Raw genomic sequence first — 20,332 nt, 5'->3', positions numbered from 1 at the left:
AAAACACAATTGTTTGTATTGTTATACGGATGAGAGTTCCTAATTGCACAAAACAACACAGTTTGCTATTTTAATCAAGAAGGCATTAATTAAAGCATATAAGAAATCTCTAAACTGAACTTCCAGGCACAATTTCTAGGACCATGTTTCTTAGCTTTGTAAGTTTATTTTACACCCCAAGTCCCAGAAACATGCAGCGTCTGCTAATACCTGTGCCAGCAAAATGGATGTCCCATGCCCAGAATGTTTCCTCATCTGGATCCCCTCAGAATCTGTCCTGTGCAGGGAGCTCTGGTTGGCCAGCTCGTAAGTCACATGTCTGCCACCTGGTGGTAAACATGCCTGAGAAGTGTTCCTTGAATCCTACTGTGGGAAGATGGCATTCAGAATGTGGGGACCTATCAAACATGGAGGGTATATTCAAAAGATTTGGGGAAACCTGAAATGGCAGTCTGCACTACCACCCAGATTTTATCATACCCTTTTTTCATATTAAAATTCTAAATAGCAATACTGATATGTATCTACCCAACAATACAAATAGACTTCTTAAACAAAAATAAAATCACCCTTTATCGAAAAAGAAGGTTCGTAACGTCTAGTTAACTGCATCCAGCTTCATGTATGGGGTTCTTCAGTGTGTACAGTCTTGCTCTCATTAAATCACAATCTTAATATTCTGTAACCTATGGACTACTTTAAATGTTCATCAGAATCAACATAACCAATATGAAATAGAGTAAAATGGTAAAAGTATAACAAGAAAATGGGAAAATAATATATACTATGTGTATGATACAATAAAAATAGAAAGATCCTGATTTCTCCAACTCGTTACAAAGTCCTATTAGCAAATATAAATTCCAATTCTAAACCTTGATTCCTGGACCTGGGTCTATACCCATATATATCGGGTCTGAAACTGAGAGAAACTGAACCTTACTTCCATCACTAATTCTGAGTGTATACTAATTGCAGGATGATAGCATCCCAACCTAGCAATGTGTTATCTCTCAATTTAAATTAAAATAGATTCTTCCTTGGGTCACTTAACCATTCTTTAGGATCATCTGCTTCTGAACGATGTGATAGCATGGTGAAGCCAGGGCTGGGAGTATCAGTCAATTGCATTAGCCCTTTCACTGTAAGATGAGTTTTTTGGGGCAGAAGTAATATTGTGTATGATAACAGGATATTAAGCAAAAATCTAATAAGATGGTGTTGCTGGTAGAGGCAGAGCCATTAGAAAAGACAAATCCATATCCAGAAAAAGTTTTTATTACAGTAGCAAAAGACAGCCGCCTCCCTGATGGAAGGGATTTGATGTAATCTGCTTGATTCAAGATGAGTAGTTTGTTTCTAGGTATATTGCATCATGTCAGGGCTTCAAGGTTGATGGCTACAGCAAGTAACTTGGCTATTCAGCTGGGATGGTAACCCTATCAACTTTAATGATGAGAAGCCCATTTTGTCAGGTCAATGAATAACTTCTATCCCTGAAACCATGGTCACTATTTTCTGCCCATTGAGCAAATGCTGTGGTGGCCAAAGAAATAAGTCAATATCCACAGGATGAATCATTTTGTCTACCAGATTATTGAACGTGTTTATACCAGTGGGTACCAAAGATATAGTCCTAGCTTAGAGCTAATACCCAAAACAATTTTGTATTCTGTTTTCCGTAGCTGTTACCATGCTACATGGTCACAGGTCCCTTTAGGGAAGATTTTCTGATTATCTATTGCTTTATAATAAACTACCCCCAAACTTAATGGCACAAACAATGTTTTACTATACACACAGTTCTGTGGGTCAGGGATTCAGAAAGGGCACAGTGGTGACAGCCCTTCTCTGCTCCATAAGGTTTGGGCTCTCAGCTGGGATGACTTGATGGCTAGTCACTGGTAGATGATTTATTTTTATCAGAAAAAGCAAAAAGCACTGATATATAGTGTTTGTTAATTTCTGTGGTGTAAATACTCCCACTGTGGCTGTTTTCAAACTTCCAACATGTTGTCACTAAATGCAGAGTTGGGAAAAGATGCACAGTAGTGAACCATTATATAGTATTTCTACTATCAAATACCATTGAAGTAAACAACCCTATGGGCATGAGTAATAGTATAATATAGTAAGATAATTAAGAAGTGATATATTTTGAGCATTTACTATCTTTTAAAAACATTTTATTTAATTATAAGCTTACATAATTTAAGCTTTAACAATAACTGTGCTTAACTACCAGCTCACAAGATTTCTGAAAATGATCCTCTCTCACAAGATAGTATGGACCAGCTTTAGCATATGATTTTCAGGTGGTGACTCAAATATCTGGAGGCTGAAAGATCTACTTGTGAGATAACTTCTTTGCTCTTGTGTCTAGCACCTGGGCTGGAGTGACTGAAGGACAGACAGATTTAACTGGGACTTTATATCTGAGAACCTCCATATGACCTTGGTGGCACAGTGGTCTCAGAGTAGCGAGTTTTTGTGTGGTGGCCCTGGGACCTAAGAACAAGTACTCCAGTGAACTAGTTGGAAACTGCATTGCCTCTTAGGACCTAGACTCAAAAGTCACAAATTGTCACCGTCACCATACAACACAGGTTGATCAAAACAGTCACAGGCCCAACCAGATTCAAGAGGAGAGAACATAGGCTATGTTTTGCCAGGCAACTACTTAATGACTGAGTCATACATGGTCATCAAGACAAATAAGATGACGCTTATCAGTGAAGCAGGGCGACCCATTGGAATTTGGTGGATAAGGTAAATCAGATTCATCTGAAACTTTCTAAATTTCCTTTTTCTAATTCTTGGTGGTACCTTTTTATTTTCATAGTAGTGCCAACATTTCCAAATAAGACACCTGGTAAGGCTCTGAATTCATCATACATTGTAATTCAATGACCTCTCCTAGATGAGGCTCTTTATCTTTTTTCTGTTATGTCTTGGGACCTCAATAAGAGGCTGTTATGAGCAGCTATAGCAACTATTGAGTTCTCTGAGCCTTGACCTAAAATTTAAAACCTTATCCTTTTCATTTTCTTTCTTTAAACTCTTCAGTGCAGCTCAAAGAATCCAGCTCACCTCATTGTCCTTATATTCTTCCTGCCCTTCAAAATGGTCTTTTGTACATGACTCAGTCCATCAAAGCCTTCCTTTCAGAGACACCCCATTTCAGGATAACTCAGGTGGTCATTTCAGTAGCTATCCATGAACCATGGAAGACAATGCCCCTTTTCTGATGTTAATCTAATTATTACTTTGTCAAATCTGTCTGGGTCAGATATCCCATATTCCCATTTGTCTGAAGAGTTATTACTTATAGCCATAGCTGTTAAAAACTACTGTTTTAATCAGGGTTCATTTATTCATTCAACCAAAAATTTATGAGCATCTACTATGCCAATATTCTAGGCACTGAGAGATACAGCAATGGACAAAATAGGAAAAAAGTAAATAAAAACACTTCATTTCCTCATGGGCCTTACATTATTTTTTGGGAGACAGACTTAAACAAGATAAGTGTATAAAGTAAATAGTGAATTAGATATAGACAAATGCCAAGGGTGAAAAACAAACTGGAAAGGAGATATTTCGTGCAGAGGGTGACTAGGGAAAGCCTTGTTGAAAGGTGAGATTTGACGAAAACCACGAAAGAGACAGTGTAATGAGATGGTCATGCATATGTCTGAAAGAGAATGTTTTAGGCGGAAAAAAACAGCAAGCACAAAGGCCCTGATGTAATAGCATGGGTGTCTGATAATGTTAAAAAACAAAACAAAACAAAGCTACAAGGAAACCAAATCAGCTAGACTGGAGTGAGCAAGAAGAATAGGAGATGAGTTCAGAGAATTGCGATCCCTTTGGTACTTTTAAGGACTTTGGCTTTTACTTGAGCCAGATGAGAAGACCTTGAGGATTTGAGCAGAAGTATGAATGACCTGGCTTCCATTTTAACTTAAATAGTGTTTTGAGAATAACCTGATGGAAGGATGAAAGCAGGAGGACCAGTTAAGAAGCTACTATAATAATTTGTGGGAGATAATGGGTATTGGGCCCAGGTGGCAAGTGGATGTAGTGGCAAGTGGTTAGATTCTGGAAGTTGTAGGAACATGGAAAAGATTGATTTTAAAGACTGAACTATAAATTTTAAGATGGGTAAGAAGAAAGTGAAGGCAAGAGTATGGTGAGAAGTAGTAATAAATTCCTACCATAAAGAGATTGAAGGTGCAAGTATTTTTAGAGTTTGAGCATTTAAATAACAACTAAACTAATGATTTGTCAGTTGTATAATAAAAACTGAAATTAGTCACATTTATTGATAACAGTAGAGTCTATCGTGAAACCATAATTGTGAGTTACTGAAATAGGGGGGAAATTGAGACCATTGGAGTACACAAAGTCTAGAAATTTAGATGCCAATATGCTGGAGGAATCGTTTAAGTGAGTTATAAAAATCACCAAGAATTACAACTGGGGTAACACTAGAAAAATGACAATAATCTAGTTGCTAAGACATTCAAGGAACAATGACCAGGGTATGGCAGATGACTATTACAATGAAAGGTAGCAGTCAGTATGACCTGATGTACTGTCATAGCATTCTTAGTTGCATATAACAGAATTCACTCTCTAGCTAGTTTAAGTAGATAATGATTTTTAACAGAAATTAAGAAATTCTTACCCAAAACAGTCTGTAGCCTAACCTTTCAGGAAAAAATTTTAGAACTTCACTGCAAAGCTGGTAAACAGATTTTTTTCTCCTTTTCTGTGCAAAATCATGATTCCACCTCCCATTGAGCAAACTAGATACCTTCACCAACTTATTTATATGGCTTATAACTTATTTATACCACTCATTTCTTACACGTGTGTAATTAATAGAACCTCTGTGGCACCGAACGCTGAGAATTGTAGTTTTTTGCACTCTATGTTGAGAAGGTGGGATTAACATTGTGGGAAATTTGCCAAATGTAAAGAGTGTGACTGAAAGATTTAGATAATCTCCAACAACAGATGTCCTTTATAGCTTCAATATAATACTCATATTGTGTTTCTTGCCTAGAGGGTACAGATTATATCTTATACAATTTTGTATCCTACCTACTCCCATGCAATATTAGAAGCTCAAATAGTTATTAAATTACTGTATAGATGAAGACATCTCTAATTTACAGTTAGAGAAACCAGTTTTCTTGTATTATGTCTTGTTTCTTTGTAAGTATATCATCTACCTAAAACATACATACATATATGTATATATATATTAACCATGTTAATTAGCTTAAGCTTTTAGGAAATAATGCCAGTTAACCATGGCTGCAGATTTAGCTTTGATATAGGCCAGAATGTACACTGGAAAATTTACCTAATTTATCATTTTTTTCTATTCATTCAATAAATATTTTTACATATGCATAGATGCCAGGAACTGAGCCAATACTCAAATACAGAGAAGATCAAGACAGACATGGTGCCTATCTTCATGGAACTTATATTTCAATGAGGAAATAGAATGACATTTAGTAAAACAATTTTTAAGAAATTACACACATTATATGAAGAAATGAAGCAAGAGAATGAAATGGAGAGTTATGAAGACTTGGAAGAGAGAGACCTACAAATGCTTTACCTAGAGTAGTGGGCAAATGCTTTATTGAGAGGGTGATATTTAAACTGAGACTTAAGGGTGAGAAAGAGCTGACCAACTAAGGAGCCAAAGGACAGTATTTCAGGCAGAGGGTACAACACGTGCAAAGGCTTGGAAGACTGAGGAACTGAAAGTAGGCTGGCGTGGTTAGAGCAGAGTTTGCCAGAGAAAGACTAACAGCAGATAAAGTTGGAGAAATAGGCAAATCTCTATAACCTATGTGAAACAGCTTGGATTTAACCAATGCACACATGTATCTATAGAATTCAAGAGAGTAGAATACCATGAATATAATCAGAGATTGGTAAATAAAAGAAAAGCTCTTTGAAAATATTAATTGTATCATCTTCATATTGAAGAACTTTTAATATTATTTTGATGCTTACATATGACTCCGGCTGACAGATCTATATACCTTTAGGATCTCGGATATGTGTGGGGTTTTTTGTGTTAATAACAGGCAAAATTTTCTGACACATTGAACCATAATTAGTGACAGTGAATATAGCAAAATTAACTTATTAAGAACTAAGAAATGTGATACTAATATGTGACACTGAAATTAACAGTAGCATTGTTAAAAAACAAAATTTTTCATTACAGTATAAGCTTTAGGAAAAATCTTGAAAGAAAATAGTTTTTCTTTACTTCTTTCCACCTCAGTATCTTATATCTGCTTTTTCCTTTATTGTTTCAGTAACTCCTGCTTATTTTGCCTAGACATCATTTGTTAGCCTGTGCTTTTCACTAGCCTTCTGAAAATCTCTCCTCCTTACTAGTCATATATTATTCTTCACTAGTAAAATTTTAATAACTGATAACATTTTTTTATTTTCTTTTCATATATCTTTGCTTTTAGTTGCAGAACTGACTTATAAAATAAAATGAAGGTGAAACTCCAATTCACAGAACATTTAAAAGCAAAATTTATCTGGGAAAAGTTAGAGCATAGAGTCTGGAACCAGAATGAAACATTATTCACTGGACTTTCCCCTAGTCTCTGTCATGGCACCAGACACTGACTGGTGAATGTAGGTTCCAGAATAGACAGTTTAAAAATTATGTCCTTTAACCTCTTTTCTCAAAATGACTATTGCTGGTCTCAGTTACTATATTCCAGTTGGCTGCATATATTTTTCTATTATGTAATCTAAGAATTTAATTGTGAATAAAATCATTAGTGTTACCACTATAATTACTATAACAACATATGATTATCACTATAATCACATTTAAAGCAACATGATGATTATGCTCATTTACTTCAATTTAAAAAATTTAAATAATCAGATATAAGTGAAATTAATTTTGACTTTCAATTCTATTCTCTAACAAAATCATCATGCTTTGTTCAATGTTCTTCAATCATTATCCTATTGGATCGTATTATGGTGTGTTCTAGTTCTCCTCAATTTAAACTGAAATTATTAAACCTTCTAAAAGAATGCATATAATTCACATTATATTTTAAATTCAGTAAATTGTTATGTGATAGAAATGCAATTTACTTTTAATATATTTTATGAACCCTGGTTTATGAACTCAGGTTTGTGCTTCATTGATGCTATCTGTAGTATAATCTGAGGTTATCATTAGATACTATAAAAATCTGAAATCTACTAAAATGGAAATCATCTGTATGTATTAGTGACTTGTATCCATAAGATAATTACGTTTTCTGTTAAACCCAATAGCTGTTACTGGAGCATTTGGAGTGCCTTGTGTCACGACATGAAAGGTCACTAAGAATGACGGTGGTGAAGCGACAAGCCCAGTCCCCCTCGGGAGTGTCCAGCGAAGTTGAGGTTCTTAAGGCGCTGAAATCTTTATTTGAGCACCACAAGGCCTTGGATGAAAAGGTATAGTATTGTGAAAGGATTGTTACAATTTTATATGTCAACTATACTTCAATAAAGCTGAAATTTAAAAAAAAAACTACTGGAAGAAAAGGTATAGTATTGACAAAAGATTTTAAGTTTAACTGTGCTTTTGTCATCAGCATCAAGTTCATTGTCTTCATCCATGACTCTTACTGACTGCTGAAGTCAGTCAGTTCAGAGGAACACGTTCGAACTACAGGAAAAATACTAAAAAAAAAAAAAAACGCACCCTGACTATTGCATGTATATTGGTAATATTCATAACCATTTTCTTTTTTTTAATACGTCTGAATCTATGGTTTATCAAGACTTCTATTATGGCACTTTAGAGTCCTAGTCCAGATGGCCATTTGAAATTTAATATTGTCATTTAGCCTTTCTGTTTCTCCCTCTCTCTCTCTCATTTTCTCCCCACCCCACAGTCTCTATCCTCCCTGCCCCCTCTGAAGTGCATGGCTATAGCTGCCAACATAGGAGGCTATTAGCTGACAATAAAACATATCTTGAAGTGTAAATTGGAAATACTTTAACCTTTAGAGATTCATATTAGAAGCATACAATTTTATTTTGGGGTTTTCTAATATCTTAGTTCTGAACACACATTTTTAAGAGTTTCTGCAGGTAACAGCATAAGGTATTAGTAGAAAAATCTGCTTTAGGTCTTTTTTAAAGTAACTGTAAGTTTCTCTTAGCTGTTACTCAAATAAGCTCTATGGACATTAATAAGCCAATATGATGATAATATTCTTTGGATATTAGTAAGGCTTATGACATCATTTCAATTCTGTAAAATTTCAAAGAATGAATGTTTTAAAATTAATAAGGCTTTAGGATTTTGTACAGTGGGAATTGGGGCACTTCATTGTAAAGTATCTAACAAGTTCTGAGCATTAAAATCCAAACTAGGGATTATTACTCAGTTATATATAGGTTTTGAGCATACAGACACTTTTGCTCTATTTAATACTTATATACATATATATTTTTATCATCAGTCTTTCAGATGTTCTTAGAGCAGGGGATTTATGTGGAGTGTGTGCATAGCATATCTATAATTCTGTCTTCTAGATTATTAAGAAGAAATTGTATCTCATTTTTAATTTTAGTATGAGAGGCAAATAGTTTATGAATAATTTTGAGTAAAACAGAAATGGATATTATATAAAAATCCCTGATGAATATAATATCAACTAATATCAAATATCAAATAATTTAATATATGTAATGTTTACTTTCATATTATATTTCATTTCTTATTATAAGACTGCATTATTAAGAATTTGCAAGACTTTACATTTATAGAATATCTATTATGTATCAGACTCCTTGGCATATATTTAGCACACAAAGATAAATAAGACATTTCCAGTTCATAGTGCTGGAGTTCACATGTCAATAAGAGGGAGTGGTAAGAAGAGATATATACGATGTGATATGGAGTCACAGGAAAAGTTGTGACTAATTTTTCCTGAGGAAGTGATGAGAAAGTCAAGAATGTCTTCACAGAGGGGGTGACATTTGGTCTGGGTATTAGAATGTGTAAGGATTTTTTAAGCAGAGAAGTAAACATACTCTAAGCAATATGATCAATATGTGAACTAACCCAGAGCTTTGAAAAGAGCATGGCCTGTTCAGAGAAAATTTAACAGTTTTGCATGACTTGAATGAGGGACTTGAGAATGAGTGATTTGAGATGTTCCCTAGATGTGCTCCCACATCACTTAGGTGAGGGATGCTTTAATGAAAAAATGAATAGAAGGCAATAAACAGCATTTAGGACAAATAATCTAATGGGTGTGAGTACATTTAAGAAGAAAATGGTTTTAGTACAATTTAGGATCTAAAAGTAATTTAGTATATAGATGTTCAGTGAACTTAGCATAACTAAATGAAGTATTTCATACTGTGACCCTAAGAATTGTAATAGGGTTTAGTAACTCACCAAATGTGCCCTGGACATTGGTGAGTTCAGGGCAACAGAACTGATTATCAACTAAGTAATACCTAACAGCCTGAAGGAAAAATATTTTGAGCTTGGGCTTTGGAGTTAGACAGACCTGGACAAGTACCTTAATTTCTCTTAGTCTGTTTTCTCTTCTTTTGAATGAAGAGAATAATAATACCTACCTAATAGCATTGTCTGACATGCAAAGCTCCTAGCCAGTACTTAGCATATGGCAAATGCTCAGTAAATGTTAATGAATGTTATTGTTAATGACAAATTTCAGCATTTGACAAAAATTTCAAACTAAGTGAAGATATTGGTATCACTGTTGATTCACATGCTTATTTAAATTAACATTTCATTTAGTTATTAAGGGGTTAATATGTGCCTAAGCACCTTCATAAACAATTCCCCTAAGAATAGCTCACAGCTTCTTGTGTAGATCAGAAGAGGTAAGGAGACAGACATATGAACAAGTAATTACAATATTCTATTTTAAGTGCTATGGATATTATGTTAAAACATATATGGAACATCAGAAGAAGATGCAATTAATCATATCGAGGACAAGAAACTACCAACTTTACCACAGAAGGTTTAGAACACAGGAAGAGATAAATAAAATGCAAAAGATTGAGCATAGCTGTGTACAGTTACAATGACTGGCAGTCTTCATTATTGATGTCCTTATTTACATATCCACTGAGTTGTAGGGTAGAATTTACACAATTATCTAAGACCAGCAGTGATTTTGACATAAGTCTCCAACATGTTTACCAATTCTGTGGGCTGGAGGAAATGAGAAGTATACATGTGTTTTTCAATCACTCAGATATCACTGAGTATTTTTTTAAAAGATATACTGGGTATGCATGGGAAATGTAACCAAAACACATGTTACATACACTCCACATCCTGTGATCTAATATCACAGTGCCAAAACTGGATTTGAATGTCTGGTCTAAGATTCCCTCACAATGCTTTCTGTTGCAGGATTGATAATTCCAAAATAAACCCCTGCCATACCTTAATTTAAATTTGAAATGTATGTTCTTCCACCCAAGTCCCTCTTTATCCTGCAGCATACTCGTCATTCTTAGGGACTTATTTTAATCCTCAGGGATAACATTTCTCTTGAAACGTCTTTTATTGGGGAAAATTTTTTTCTCTTTAATTATTGTTTCATACCACTATGAAGAAAATAAATGTAACAGATGAAATTAGAAATCAAAAATTCTAGATGTACATAAATATATTTGGGAGGTTATACTATAGTTCTATAAATAAGCAATCACTGTATCTTAAAGACTATGTGGACAATAGATTAACTGAATGTAATTAAATAGCAAAAAAACTAGAAAAAGTAAAGTATATAGCCAAGACCATGAACTGTGTACTTATATTTAGAAAAAAATTAAAACTATAGTTTTTTCACGTCTAGATAACTTCAAAAGAACACCAAATTCAACAAGAAAAATAAGGATATTATGGCATTCTGCTGGTGCTGTGCTCAGAGAAGTGCAAAAAGCTACAAGCCTTGTCAGAAATACTATTTTTTCTTACCAGTGGAGTTCCAGTTATGTAGACAAGATAAAATGTTAGATTTCTTTATACTCTAGAAAGTTTACTCCTTTGGATCCTCCCTTTGTTTTTCCTTTACCAAGTTTAGCAGAGATTAGTGCAAGATGAAGCAAATATGTTTCATTCATTTGAGTCTTACCCAAGAAATAAATACAAAGAGAATACTTCATTCTCATATAAATGTGAATAAAGCATTCATATCATAAATATATTAATATTTGTAACATCAGTTTTTACATTTATAACATGAATTCAAAATATATTCAGCAATTGTTTTATTTTCTTGTGAAGAGAGTTTTAGGTTCATTACTTTGTGTATAATATAATTTAAAGTTGCAAATGCTGTTATAAATTTATTGAGGGGTGATTTTTCATATTGTTTGAAAAGCTTGATAATTTTTACTGCTCGAAGGCTCAATATAATAAGAATATACATGCTTGTGGTAAATTTGAAACAGTTCAGAACAGTTTCTGTGATTTTCAGTTTAACAAAGAAAGGAAGACATTTAACCCGCAGTATAGTCTGGTTTCAACTGCTCCTTATGTGGCTTGCATGACTCTTTTAGGAACATCCCAATGCATCAGTATGTCTTTAAATATAGTGCCTTAACCTCTTTACTGCAGTCTAAATGTGATCTGATTATGTTGCATACGTTGAGATTAATTTATATTTAGACTGTTTCATATTGCTGTTCTCATCAACTAGGATTCTTAGATTTTTATCAGAATACCTATATTTTATAGCTGCTATTTTAGGAAGTGGACATAAACTTTACAATCATCCCTATTAAATAACAAGGACACCTACTAAGATATTTGTTGATATCTGCATTCCACATATCAGCAATCCTCCTCATTTTCATGCCTTTGGGATGTTTACTTTGTTTGCATCCAAGCACTCATGAAAAAAGTATTCCCCAAGTCAAATCATTAAAGATTTCCTTCTAAGAAGCTCTTGTTCATTTATGAATCAGCATTAGTTTTATGCATTTTTATGAACAATTGGATATTTCTCTAACAGCACTGGTACCTGGCAGCCCATCTGGCATACTTAAATATCATGAAGGATCTTCTGTGATTATCTTTGATAGCAAATGTCCATTTATGTATGTATTACTAATTTTCAGAGAATTTGAACATAACTAAGTATAATTAATATTAAAATTCCAGTCAGACATTAATTCTTTCTTATTCAAGATGTATTTCAGGAGTTAAGTGCACCCAGTCACCTGAATATATTTCAGTTATCATTATACATTACTAAAATAATTGAGATTTTTAAAAATTTCTAATTAGATTCTAGATTCATAGGATATCACTTGTTTTTTGTTTGTTTGCTAACTAGAAAATAATTTTGTAACTTCAACTTTAAAATTGCTATGTATCTAGGTTTTTAGATATTTTGTGTATTTAACTTATATTCCCAGTTAAATCTTACTAAAAAAAGAAAAAGACCATTAATTAAAATATACCATTAATAAATTACTAAAATGAATGTTCATTTAAATAATTTATTTCTATAATTAAAATGCACACTGTTATATTCCCATGGAAAATCAATGTTAATTCATAAATAATCTAAAACTCACCATGAATTCCATATTGAATTGAAGCTATAAATTTTGTTGATTTTTTTTAAGGAAAATTAAACTGCTGTAGTCATTTATTTTAGTTTAGCCAAATTTCTTTCTCTGAACTTTTCTACTTTTGACAAATTTAATATGGAGCATATCTATAGATCTGAACATATAATAACTAAAACAATTTTAGAAGTTCTAAGAAAGCAAGGCTCAAAGAAACACTTCTCTGAGTTTCATTTGTGTGTGAAACATTTGGAAATCATTACTTTCAAACTAAATGTGCAGTCTTTGGTTCTATAAAATATAATGGTTTAACCTTTGGTATCTGAAAAGTATTTAGGAATTCCGGAGTAGATATATACTTTCCAATCCCTCAATAACAATTTAGACCTCTAACTAATACAAAATTAATTTCATGAGCAATGGACAACATTTTTCAGGTTCTAAGAATCCTTTGCTTTTAGACACATTATTTTGTACTAAATGTCAAAGGAAAACATAGTTATTATTTTAAAGAAGTAGAAAGTTTTTTGCCTATATCTTATGCTTAATCAGTGACTGTTTTACAGATGAATTCATAATAAACTTTTGAACTTTGCCTCCACTTACTATGAATCAGAATTCAGAACAAGAGGGGTTGATCTTCAACCCCATTGTAAACTCTGTCACGAAACACTAGAAGGACTTGCTTACAAGAAAATCCCTTAATACAGTCATACTATGAGATGACAATGTAGTCATAGTATTCCTGAGCACTTAAGGCTATATATACTTTAATACTTTTTCAAATGTGACTGTCTCTGATAATGTTAATGGATTCAGCACAGTTTAATATGTATGGGATGTACATTACTGCACATATTTTGGTTTTTCTTCTAGGTAAGGGAGCGACTGCGGGTTTCTTTAGAAAGAGTCTCTGCACTGGAAGAAGAACTAGCTGCTGCTAATCAGGAGGTAACATACCAAACTTTCTCCTCTTTTGAGGTGCAATATCGCTAACCTTATACCTCTTGTGTTTCACGTCACTTTTATTAAAACTGTCACAAAAAATAAATTATATTTGGTATATGCCACTGAACAAGTCCTGTTAAAACTGGTTGCCAGAGTCATGCTCTCTGATTTCTGGTGATTCAGATCTGTCACTAAGAGATGAAAGGAGAATTATCATGAGCTAGTGATATGAGAGCTAGTGAGGTGGGGATTTAGAAGGACTGCAGTCAGAATGCCGGGCCTTTTGAGAAGTAAAACACAGCTCCAAAACTGGAAAACATGTCAAATATCTGTTAAATTTAGAAAATGTTACAAATGAAGCATTGTGCCCATGTTTAGTGGCATCATTGGATCCACTCTTTTGCTCTCGTTCATGACTCTAAGGAAGTATTTTATAATCATCCATGGGATTTAAAGAGTTGTTTTTTCCTTAGAAGATTTTACTTCTTTGGTTATTTGTCTACAAATAAACTTGGGTCATTAGATAAGATATAGATAGGTGAATAGGTGATAGATAAATAGATTTCAAATTAAATGTATATAGGGCACTAAAATAGCCCCATCTCACTCTGTCTCTCTGCCTCTGTCTCTCTCTCCCTCTCTCAGATAATTTACAAGGCTACCTTTTTTCAGAAGTTTATTCCAGGAATGCAAATGGGGGTATTATTATTACTAAAACTCTTTAGTAGTAACTTCCTACGTTTAAAGAATTAAGGAAGTGGGAGGCCAGTGTCGTTAATTATAAGTCTTACCAAGAGATTCTTAACGAAGTAATATTTACATTTACATTTCACACATAAACAAATACACATTTTCAACCATGCTAAAAATCTTGTCTGTTACAAACTCCCTAGTTTTTTAAAATAAGCTAGGCCAATTAAATTAGCTTCTATAGGCTTTTGTTTGTCCTAGGTTCAACAATTTAAACTTCAGAAATGAATTTCCCATTCTCACAGATGGTTTTGGAGTTATCACCCTTTAACACTTTTCTTTATATAATCTTTCCCATGGAGACTTCATCCATTTCTCATCCATCCAAGGCTTCAATGATGACTCTGGTGAAAAAGAAACCAAATATATAGCTCCAAAGTCCATGCTCTTTTCTGAGCTCCACAAAAGATTGTAAACATTGGTTTGGCATCTCCACAGGACTTTGCTTTGCTAATGTTTGTATAAATTGTTCTCTGACACACATGTTCAGCAGGGGTTAATCAAGGATTAAAAACCAGCTTAGGGTTTGATAATGAAGACATGCACTAAAGGGTCTGTAACCACTTATAGGGACCGATTTTTCTAGTTTACACAAAGGCGCCATATGTGCTGGTGGGCCTGGATCTCCACTTAGTTTTTCCTTGTGTCCCCTTAGATTCTCTATGGTACATTAATGCAGTGAAATAATCAGTCTTCTTAAAAAGAATATGAGATACTATATGTTCTGTTCTGAAAAGATCCAAAATGTTCTACTATACAAAAAAGGAAGAAGTTGCAGAGAATGCTCCCAATTTTGCACAATTACAAGTAATAATAACACATTATTATAGGACTAGGAAAAATAAATTTTGGATATAAATACCCAACTGTTATTATTAGTTGTCTTTAGTGTTTGCAAATATGTACTATATATTTCTGTAGTGTTTGATTTTTTTAATAAATTTTCATTACACTTATAAAGAAATGAAATAATAAAGATATTTTAGATTCAGATGCCATTTTCCATATTAGATTATTCTATTGGTAAATTAATAATAATGATAGCTAATATTTACTGAGTGCTTTAAATCTCTAGGCTTTAGTCTAAGTGCACATATATCAGCAAAATGATACTGGAAGTTAGGTACTACTATTGTTTTCCAAGTGAGCCCAGAGAGGTTATTTCTCTTAATGTACCACTGTTCTCTCCTACTTGAAAATGTGGTTATCTTTGAATTTATCTTAGCTCTATGTATTTAGGTGATTCCAATCCATACATTTAACTGTCCACAGTCTACCCTACATCCATTTACTCTCAGCTTTTTCTATATACATTAAAACTACCATAGTTCAGATCTTCATTATTCTCAACTGGGATATTACAGTATGTTTTCTGCTATATAATTCTTCAGGGTTAAAACAGCTAAGCAAAGCTCCAGTCATATTGATTATTTTTCATAATATTTTCTGACATAATATAATGTAACATATGCCATATTAATATACTACTAACATAATAATATAATTTACATATTTATATATGTTAATAATATAATGGTATCTACTACTAGACCTGTAATATACTATTGAGCACCCCTTCAGTGGTCCTAACCTAAAAATCACCCTTAACTCCTATTACCCCTACTGCTCTGAGTCATTCTAAGTTCTTGTTAAGTTATAGTATTCACTGTTTTTGAAAGCAGCCAACATTTTTCCTGACTCTAAATCTCACTTATGCTAATGTCTCTCTTGGAATGTCTTCACAACCCCAATCCACCCACTGACATCATACTTTCCCATTTAAACTCAAGTTCAGACATCACCTTTATAATGAAATCTTTTATGATTTCTTGCCAACAGTCATTGCTTCTTAGTTTAAATTGCTTAATCTCATTGCTTCAGCATTTATTATGACTGTTCAACAAGTATTAGAGTTAATTATATACCTGTCTAAGCCTAGGTTGCTAGTTTCCTGAGAAAGAGGGCTATGTCTTGCTCATTTGTGCTTATTTCACTCAGTACAGTGATATAAACCTTGTGATCAATATATATTTGTCAGATTGCATTGTATAGAGTTCATTCTACCTGGTGTTTTCACATTATTCCTTGGCTATCCCCTTAATAGATAGTTTGAACAGCCTTAGGCATGCTCAATAAACAGCAATACATTGATCATATTATTAAATTAAGTTGTTTGTTCTTTCAAAATATAATTATCGAGAAACTACTATGTGCAGAAAATTCTGTGAGTCCCTGACAGGAAGAAATAGAAAAAATAAAATAATTAATAAAGCATTATGCAAATGTTTATATAATTTGCACTCCAGTGATGGAGACAAACATATAAACATATAAGTGGGATGTAATTTAGTACAGAACTAAATTAATATAAAATAGAGACCCAAACAAAGTGCAAAAAAGCAGAGAGAAGGGTATTCATTCTAAACCAAAGTATCAGAGAAGGCTTCACCCTTGAAGGAAAACAATGACTTGGCTTCAAAACTGTGGAGAAACATTTCAAGCTGAGCAAACAGTATGATGTAGGAAACCTAAAATTGCCTGTTTTAGGAATAATGGATTATATTGTATTGGTAAGAATTAGGGTATGAAAAGATGTAGAAGAGGAGTGTAGAGAGTTGATAGGATGCAGATCCTAGAGAACCCTGAATGCCATGCTCAGAGTCTGGAATTTATACTTTATGAAATGAGAAAGCTCTGAAGGTGTAGTTTTGTTTTTGTTTTGTAGTGTTTTGTTTTTTGGTTTTGGTTTTGGTTTTGGTAAAGTGAAATCCACTGAAAGTATGTTCTTTTTTTTTCTTTTTGTAAACTGTGGGGTTGGTTGGAGTAGAGCTGGAAAGTTGACAATCGGATATGGCTAGCTGACATAGTCATCTGATATGTGCTTTTGATAATGATACATCAATTCAATAGACATTTATTGAGCATTTTCTGTTTGCCAGTCATTGCATTAAGAACTGGGTATAAATATATTGATAAACTAAGATATTAATAAAGCAACAATTCTCTCAAGTCTGTTATGGAAGATAAACATGGTAAAAAGTAACTATAATAAGGAGTTATTATTTAAGGGATCCAGAATTTCAGTTTGGGAAGATGTGAAAATTTCTGAAGTTGAATGGCAGTGATGCTTGCATAACAATGTGAATGTACTTATTGCCACTTAGCTGTACACTTTAAATGGTTAAAATGGTAAATTTTATATTATATACCTTTTATCACAATAAAAAGTCATTACAATACAATAAGACTAAAGTGAAAATGAAAGTACAAGCTTTAGTAGTATTACAAAGGAGAGTACTTAATTGTATGGGCATGAATGAGGAAAAGCAGATAGTGTTACAAAAATCTTCCTAGAAAATTCCTACAATTTGCAACAACATGGATGAGGATGAACTTTGAGGGCATTAGCCTAAGTGAAATAAGTTAGACAAAGAAAGACAAATACTGTATGATCTTATTTATATACAGATTCTAAAAATGTCAAACACAAAGAAACAGAGTAGATTGGTTGCCAGAGGCTGGGGTGTGGGGGAAATGGGGAGATGTTTGTCAAATAATATAAACTTTCTGTTATAAAATGAATAAAATTAGGGGATCTAATGTACAGTATGGGTACTATAGTTAACAACACTGTATAGTATACTTGAAATTTACTAAGACAGTAGGTCATAAATGTTCTCACCACACACACACACACACACACACACACACGCACACACACAAATAGTAACCATGGGGATGAATTGGGAGATTGAGATTGACATATATACACTAATATGTATAAAATAGATAACTAATAAGAACCTGCTGTATAAAAAAATTAAATTAAATTAAAAAAAAAGACAAATGGTAACTATGTGAGGTAATAGGTATGTTAGTTAACCTTATAGTGGTAATCATTTCATAATATATACATATATCAAATATTCACATTGTATACCTTAAACTTACACATGTTATTTGTCAATTATATCTCAATAAAGCTGGAAAAAAATTTTTAAGTCTTCCTAGAGGGAAAAATTTACCTAGAATTTGAAGGGTGACTGCAAAGAGCTTGTCAGATGGAGTTGGAGGAAGAAAAGGGAAGCAGGCAGTAGTAGAGATGGGGACGAGGCTGCAGAGAAAGGCAAATCTGAGTTAGGGATGCCTAGAGCCTGGGCTTCGTCCTGTAGACAATGATGAGTCAGCAAAGGGTTTTTAAAAGGGAAGAAATATAACGAGATTTTTAAGTTTGCAGACCAGTGTATAAAAATTAAAGATGAAAAAATATATATCCTAATCAAGGTACTGTGTTTATAGTTCAGATTTGTAAAAATCACTACTGTTTCTTGAAAGAAATGTCTAGTGTTGCAAAATACAGAACTTGAACAAAGAACTTGAACTTGAACAATCTGGCATTTCTTACGTTCTTTTAGTAACGGGAAATATAGATATAAATGAAAGAATCAAAACAATATTGTAAATAAATATATATACATAATGAAAATTTGCTGTCATTTTATGCCTCTTTGAATAGCCCCGCAAGGGCAGATTGTATTGTTAACACTGAATACATTTTCCAGGCCATTGTCCTAAAAAAGTGAGTCCAGATTATTTAGACAGAGAAAATACAATCAAGCCTTTATTTCTTGCAGAATATTTTTGTTACTGCTTAAAATTAGAAAACTACAAAAAATGTACAATAAAAGGAAGTGCAGAGGAATAAATAGATTACATTCTAACAATGTGTTCTCCTTTAGCAGAAGCCCATATGCTTTTTTAATTATTTAATTAAACCAGACAAAATGGATTATTCAGAAGCTACAGTAAATATTCAATTGACAGACTAATTTTCAGTGAATACACAGCTGTACTTATTTTAAAAGCTTTTCTACATGATTGTATTATATATAAAAAGAACTGGCACATTTAGTTGTAGACTGAACTATATTTTTATGTTGCTTTCATTCTTTGTCTTTTTTTTATTCCAACCACTGAATTTACCAACTTTCAATTTGAATTTTCTTAAGGAAATTAGAATTTCATGTTACCTCATCTACAATCAGCCTTATTCCTGAAGCCTAATTTCCTAAGGAAAAATTAAAGAACTTTGTGAGCAAACCAGGTATCATTCATATTCAGAAGAATATTGGATCAAGATGGTGAGGGGAGCTAGAGGAAGCAGATTCACATTTTGGGGGTTTATAAGACCACAGAATACGGCCATTGTTTTAAATACATTATGCACTTAATCATCACAACAGTCTTTTGAGTTGAGTTAAGAACCAGTACTCTGTTGAATCCATGGAAATGAATGGAAATATGGAAAAGGTAAATAGATACAGGCAAAGGTGGAACCTACCCCCAAAAGCAAAGAAAAGGCAGGGAAGGAGCAACGAGAGATGTTATGTGAGACTCAAGTGAGTCAAGAGTCCTTGAAGCAAAGAAATGATAGAAAGAGGGAGGGAGAGAGAGAGTGAGGGAGAGAGAGAGTTTTAAGTGTAGGGATTGGATGTGGTCAACAGTATTAAATGTCTCATGAAGGCATGTAGGAGTATGTCTAATATGAGGTGATTAGATTTACAATTAGGTCACTGAAAATGTTTGCAAAGACACTTTTAGTAAACTATAATGGAAGGAGAATGCTGTGATGAAAAGAATTTGAGTCAATTAGAAGTCTAAAAATGGGAGACAGTGAGGAATACTCATTTGAGAAGTTTGGCAATGAAGGAGAGAGGAGGCTGAAAGCTAAATAATTAGGCAATATTGAGAGACTGCCTGTTGAAAATGCTTACAGCCAATGCAAAGGAAGAAGAGACAAAGGAGAAGGGATTATTGATGGACAACACCGAAGAGGATAAGCGTGGTTTGGAGATCAATGGCAAGTAGTGGAACTCCTTCCTCTGAGAAATGCAGGAAGGAGAACAGAATGTGTAGTAGCGAGATGAATGAAGATTTTGATTTGGAGAGGAAAAAAGACATAGCAATTTTATCAGAGAGTCTTCCCAAG

The 20,332-nt window shown here is 33.4% G+C and overlaps 1 protein-coding gene across 13 annotated transcripts in view; it reads left to right on the top strand.

The window, feature by feature from the left end:
* The window catches only part of PPFIA2 (PTPRF interacting protein alpha 2), a 468,430-nt gene that overhangs the window by 284,686 nt on the left and 163,412 nt on the right, over positions 1-20,332 (top strand). For all 13 annotated transcript variants that reach the window (XM_082350737.1, XM_082350734.1, XM_082350735.1 and 10 more), the window contains 2 exons: positions 7,351-7,515; positions 13,522-13,596. In XM_082350737.1, the coding sequence (XP_082206863.1) occupies positions 7,351-7,515; positions 13,522-13,596 (240 nt within the window). The remainder of the gene's footprint in view (positions 1-7,350; positions 7,516-13,521; positions 13,597-20,332) is intronic.

The sequence above is a fragment of the Balaenoptera borealis genome (genome assembly GCF_965194805.1).
Source record: "Balaenoptera borealis genome assembly, chromosome: 13".
Taxonomy (NCBI): Eukaryota; Metazoa; Chordata; class Mammalia; order Artiodactyla; family Balaenopteridae; genus Balaenoptera; species Balaenoptera borealis.
This window is presented reverse-complemented; position numbering and strand designations above follow the sequence as displayed.